The 6,579-nt window shown below is 36.0% G+C and overlaps 1 protein-coding gene across 2 annotated transcripts; it reads right to left on the reverse strand.

Moving 5' to 3' along the window:
- Positions 636-6,350, reverse strand: LOC107614120 (putative disease resistance RPP13-like protein 1). Of its 2 annotated transcripts, none has more exons than XM_021109711.1 (2): positions 6,071-6,350; positions 636-4,490 (listed from the first exon to the last, which is right to left on the reverse strand). In XM_021109711.1, exon 2 carries the CDS (start codon positions 4,161-4,163, stop codon positions 789-791), a length of 3,375 nt encoding a protein of 1,124 aa, XP_020965370.1. In that variant the 5' UTR covers positions 4,164-4,490; positions 6,071-6,350; the 3' UTR covers positions 636-788. The 2 variants fall into 2 exon arrangements, with proteins under 2 accessions (XP_020965370.1, XP_016171833.1); XM_016316347.2 differs by lacking the exon at positions 6,071-6,350 and having other exon boundaries at positions 636-2,614; positions 2,750-4,758.

Genomic DNA, 6,579 nt, shown 5'->3' on the forward strand with positions numbered 1-6,579 from the left:
TTAATCGTAATTTATGTATTATCTAATTAATCTCTAAATAATATAGAACTTTTAAATTTATATACTATATAATATAATTAATTTAATTTCCGCGGATCGCGAAAGTCTTATTTTACTTACCTCATTATTAGACAATGTAGAATTATTACCATCGCAACTTGCAAGATATTTACCCTTCGAAGTAACATCTTAGAATTTGATATTCATCTCACAAACAATGAGCCACATTACATGATCCCTAGCTCATCCACACAAACACGATTATACTAGGAATTTCCTCTTCATAGTCCAAGTCTTGTTCTTCGTTCTCTTGTGATAAACAAGAACTCTACAAAAGTTGAGAGGGTAGTGTTTAGGTTTCTAGAGAGGAGCAATTGTATTTCTTACTACTTGTATTCTTTTACAAAGCCCTTTTAGCCTCTCTGCTTAGATTAGGTTTGTCTTTTCAATTAATATGGGTTGCATTCCACTTGTAAGGTATAAAATTTTCTTACAACTTTTGTCATATTTAATTTCAATCTGGTACCCATTTATGTAAAATTGTTGTACCAGTGGATGCAACTTAGTTGAAACTCCTTTATATGACACCATTGCCTGATTCTGTGAGTAAGCGATTTTCCAAACAACAAGAACATACAACTCTAATACTTAGTCTCTTTGAACATGGAACAAAGAAACAGAGGCATTAACAGATAATGAATAATGAACAATTGTCATATTATTGAACTGAATTGAAGCCCTTACCTTTCTACTTTTCAGTAACCTTTTCTTCCTTTCCATTTGACATCTTATATTATGACATCTTCATTTATTCTTATGGTAGGTATGTGAGAAATCTTAGAGAAATGTGTCTTTCTCCTATTATTGTACCTTGCTTCTAGAAGGGGACAATCCTGAATCCTCAATAATAAAAGAGAGGAAGGTAACCTGTCTTCAGGCAAGGACTCAATCTTTGAACACCTTAGGATGTGAAGCTCTTGAAGAATGGTGAGATGTTGAAATGCATTTGAATTTTCTTCCAGGAATGATTGAACAAGATCATCACCTCCAATTCCAAGCTTCAAAAGAGAACTGAGCCACTGGAAACCATACTCAGATATAGCCACGGGTGATAGACTTTTGCAAAAGCCTATGAACACGGATCGTAGCTTCGGCGGCAAGCCACCTTGAGGAAATGACACAAGTTGTGGAACATTAGAGATATCTAAATCTTGAAGAGCGTAGAGAATGTTCATCCGTTCCGGTAGTGAGTTTAGCTTCCCACAATTAATGACCTTGAATTCCATTAGGTTGGGAGTGGACAATCCACCTTGAGGAAATGATTCCAGATTAGGACAGTTGCTTATTCTCAATATTTGAAGATTTGACAAATTTTGTGCATAACTGTCAACACTTGAAAAAGAAATTGATATGAGATTGGGGCAGCCCCAAATATGAAGATATTTGAGTACAGGGAGAGATCCAAATGGAAAGCAACTGAGAGAGTGACAACTATCCCAAATCATCAAATTCTCAAGTGAACTGTAATTCCTACAAGCTTCATCAGGTAGGAATTCCAAATTCTTGCATTCTGATAGCATTAATGTTCGCAAAGACGGCATGCTTTCGGTTGGGAAAGAGGTAAAAGATGGAACTTTGGTAAGATACAAGTCACTGAGACAATGGCTGCTAAGAACCATTCTGGGAAAAGATGTCAGCCTATCACTCCTTTCGATCTTCATGTAGGACAGCGAGCACTGCGAATCTGTCTCAAGGATTGGCAAAAGATGTTGACCCCCATCAATGATAGTCAAACTTTTAGTTGATGCAATCCAATGTAGAGTAGATGCTTCCAATTGATCACAGTATGATATGTTAACATCAGTCAAACTAGAAGGAAGATGGCGCGGTAAATGACCCTTCAGCTTAGGACAATTGTACAAACGTAGATGCTTAAGAGATGGAAAAGGGAACTCTAAGCCTTCTATACTGAACACATGCCATTCCTCCCAGTCTAGCATTTCCTCAAATGATAAGATCTCAAGGGATGGAAATGGTTGAAAAGGAGAGGAAGAACTAGAAGTACCATAAAACTCAGGACCAATAATCTTTATCGTTTTCATCCTTGTAACATAAAGTTCCTTGAGAGAAGGCAGTTGTCCAAGTGGTGGGAGAAATAAGCAATAGTTGCAGCCACTAATAGACAAGAACACAATATTCGAAAATGAAGAATCTGCAAACCAACTTGGGAATTTGGTTCCATTGTAGGACTCTATGATGAACTTCTTTATGTTTCTTGATGGCTGCAGATGCTCAAGGACCTCAGTTTCAGTTCCTAAACCTTGATCAGCTTGCTTGCTCCAATCTAACACCAACTCCTCGATGAACTGTTTGTTCTTCAAGTTTGCTTCAAGTGCATCTATTGTTTGATCCACATTGCACAGTTCCATGATTGATAGTTTTCCCTGCAGTTTCGGGAAGCATCGCATATCTTTAAGCTTTAGTCCCTCACATTGTTTGTCAACAACAAAAGTACTCAGGGTTTGGAGGTGTTGTAAGGTTGTTATCTGTCTTGACATCTTCAACTTCGTGCCAGTGATATCGAGATGACGCAACTTAACCAAGTTTCCTATGTCTGCAGGCAATTCACTGAGGTTCTGACAGTATAACAATCTCAATGTTTGAAGATTATAAAGCTTAAATATTGCACTAGACAGCCTTTTGATTGGAGTAAAAGAGAGGTCCAAGAACCTCAAGTGTAACAAATTACCTATTGAATTAGGCAATTCATTGATGTTATCATAGTTCGCCAATGATAGCACTCGCAGGCGTCTTTGTCTGAGCAGGAAATCATGTGTGATCCTTTTGGTCAGGTAATGCTTCCAATACCACCATAAAGTTGGATCATCAGTCAACGGCATTGGGAGGAACGTCCTCAAGCATTTTGCTCTATAACAACTTTCAAATTTGGTCGAAGAGTCATACTTACCTCTGGAATAGGAAAAGTGCCGGACGCTTTCTGTTATTTCAGAGCCCTCAAACCTGTTACAACTCTTTCCTGACACAACTGTGGCCAAGTCATTGATTAAGTCATGCATTACATAACACTCTCCCTCTTGTTGAATTATTGATCTTGACAATAGCTCATCAAAATATTGATTACCCATTTCTTCCATTGATTTCTCCTGGCCTTGTTGGAGCAAACCCTCTGCCATCCAAAGTAGTACTACGTGTTTCTTATTCAGAGGATACCCTTTCGGGAAAATTGAACAATAAGCAAAACATCTTTTTAAACAAGCAGGGAGATAGATATAGCTTAACCAAAGAGCAGGTAGAATATCATCGTTTAGTAGCTCCCAGATGTTACTATTTAAAATATTGGTCCATTCATTTTCATCCACTTTGGACCTCAAAATGCCTCCTAATGTCTTTGCAGCTATAGGTAAGCCACCACACTTGTCTGCAATTTTTCTGCCAATCATTTCCAACCTGGGTTGTCTTCTAGGATCAGTGTTTTCGAATGAATGCTTGGACAGCAGTGACCAACAATCTTCATGGGACAATGGTTCTAAATGGTAAATTGGGAATGTGTGTGTCATTTTAGCAACATCTCTTTGGCGAGTTGTGATGATGATCCTACTCCCTTGTTTTCCCTCACTAAAAGGCGCTCGCAAGTGATCCCACTCCACATATTTATTATTCCAAAGATCATCCAACACAAACAAGAACTTTTTCCCCTTAACCATTTGCCTCAATTCAATTTGGAGAAAATCTAGATTATCGCCTTCAAAATGCTTACAAGCCAGTGACTCCAGAAGGGCTTTTGTTACCACAGTGGCATCAAATACTTCAGAAACAGATGTCCATGCTTTCAGATCAAAATTCTCTTCAACTCTAGGATCATTGTACAAAAGCTGTGCAAGGGTGGTTTTGCCAACACCAGCCATGCCAAAAATTGTAATCACCCCTATTCTGTTATTGTTGCCGTTTGCATCATTTGTTAACAGAAAACTCATCAATTTTTCCTTATCACCATCTCTACCAACTACACCCAACTCATTTGCCACAGAACTTGTTGGTGCTCTAACCAACACCCTCATGCTAACAAGTTGCAAGCCAAGACCATTTTTCTGTGCAGCAAATAGTCGAAGCCTTCGGCACAAGGCCTCTAAGTTTGAGTTCATATCCCTGTGAAACCGAAAACCAGAACAAAGAAATCTCCTTACCTTGCCGGCAACAGATTGATGTGGATGCTGATCCTCCAAATTGTGCCTTAATGCCACAGTGTTGACTTCATCTAACAAGTCCTCTGCTTCATGCACTGCATCTTTTAGCCTCTGAAGCCATTCTTTGACTGAAGGGTTGGTAATCTGCTTCTGTTCTGCATCATTGAGGACAGCCTGAAGAGTCAACAACGTAGTTTCCAACTCATCCAAGATTGATTCATTCAGATTCCATGTCTTCCTGAAGAAGTCTTGGAACTGCACTGAGGTTATTGTCTCCAATAAAGTCTGCACGGAAGCAGATAGAAATGATCCTGCTACTAAAGCTTCAGCCATATTCTTTCTAAAACTGAGAGAGAGAGAGAGAGAGAGATTGAAGGTATGTTGCAATTGAGGAGAAATCCTCTGCAGTTCAGCTTCAGTAGCATACGAAGTCAACGTTTAACAGCTGACTCTACCATAGATAGAGTAGATACCCCGATAATGTTTATCAATCCATTGCAAGGCAAATAATTAATTAACGAAATTTTTCATAAAATACAAAATTCTTAATTTACACTTGATTAAAATTATTTATCAAAAATACTATTTGTATTATGTATATAATGTGTTGTTTAACTCATTTTTAATGTGTATTTTATATTATAACATATTTTATACTAATAATTAATTTTAATAGATAATTTTAATATACATGTTGATTATCTATGAAGGTTCTTGATAGCTTAGAGAAGAGGGGGTTAAATCTATGACCTTCTTTTGAATTGATTGATCAACCCTTAAAACTAGGAAATGAAACTTTGCTTCTATTTGTCTGTGTGATGGATCAGGAGACAATTTAGTTTTATCTCATAAATCGCAGAGAGATAAAATAGTGCAGAGAAGAACAAGATGGCACCAGATATATCTTGATTCAATTGTTTTGTGCAATGTAATCTATATCCAGTCTCCACCACAACGTTGATAGAATTTTCACTATACTTTCAAGTGTTACAAACACCAATTCCTTAGGACTCAACATAATCCTATCTAGAACAAACCAAACTTCAACATAAGCTTGATTTGGCTAGACAATATCCTAGATTCTCAATATACTAAGTGCTTACCAAGTTAGCAAGGGATACATCAGATACAAGATGTAAAACAGAAATACAAACAAATAGAAATAAAAAAATCAACTTTGATTTTTCTCTCCAAGTTTTTCTCTTTGCCTTTTTTCTTTATTTGACTTTTTCAAATGCTTCACATTTATGCCTTTTTCCACTCAAGAGAAAACAGAGAAAGATAAACATTGAAATAAAATAATAAAATAATAAACTATAAAGGAGATGATGATTCACAGCCTTAAAGCTATGAGATGAACCAACTTCAAAACTTTCTATGATTGTTCTTCATTTTGGCAGTATATTTCTTTGATGTAGAAATATAGTCCAAAGCGTTGAACTCTCACCGGGAATGTTCTCAATGCAACTCAGATTCTAGTTCTCTCTCATTGCCTTCAAACTGAAGTGTTTTTTTTTCTATTTGTATGAGCTCTGTCTCAACATCTAGGACTTACTTCATAAAGTCAGCTTCTTGAATTTAGAGTTAGTTTAAATCTTTTTTCTTCTTTCTTCTATCAACCCAAAAAATAAGGGATTTGAAATTAGAGACAAATAATACAACTTCTTTGAAAATAGATTTTTAATCAATTTGATAAATCTAAACTCTTAGATTTATACTTTGTCTCCAAAAAACAATTGTAGCCATTGATTCACAGTAGAAGTAGGATGAATTTATTTTCTTTTTGTATGACCAAAAATGGTATGTGTAGAAGAAGGTAGATTTCTATTAAGCTATCGACATGCATATAAGTTAAAACAATTTACCTTTATCTTCTAATCAAGTTAGAGGAGCCCTTTGCTTTTGACTTCATTGATTTGACTTTTTTATTAAGAAATTTCTTCTCCCTTTTTTTCTTTGTGTTTTATCCGAAAGATAAAACTTACAACGAAGAATTCTCTCTTTTTTTTCTCTATTATACCTGAAAAACACCTAGCATCTCACCTGTTAATTTCTTACTTTTGGAAAAAACCACATGGATGATGTGAAAGAGAAAAGAAAAAAGAGATAGAATGTTAGTTCGGTGGTAGAAAAAAGGTTCAAATACAAATGAATTGTATTCTCTTCTTAGTTAACAACCAGTTTAGTGAAAAGATGGATTTAGATTATAAGTTGGGCTTAGGAATTTTTGGGCCAACTTGTTTTCATTCTTTTGTTTCTTATGAAGCCAGTCACTCTTTTTTTGGATTTGACATGATAATATAAGTGATTGTTGGGTGATGTAAACTCAGCCACTTTTTTTTTTTAATCTGGACCGTTAGTAGACTTTATTAGT

The sequence above is a fragment of the Arachis ipaensis genome, chromosome B08, assembly GCF_000816755.2.
Source record: "Arachis ipaensis cultivar K30076 chromosome B08, Araip1.1, whole genome shotgun sequence".
NCBI classification, from domain to species: domain Eukaryota; kingdom Viridiplantae; phylum Streptophyta; class Magnoliopsida; order Fabales; family Fabaceae; genus Arachis; species Arachis ipaensis.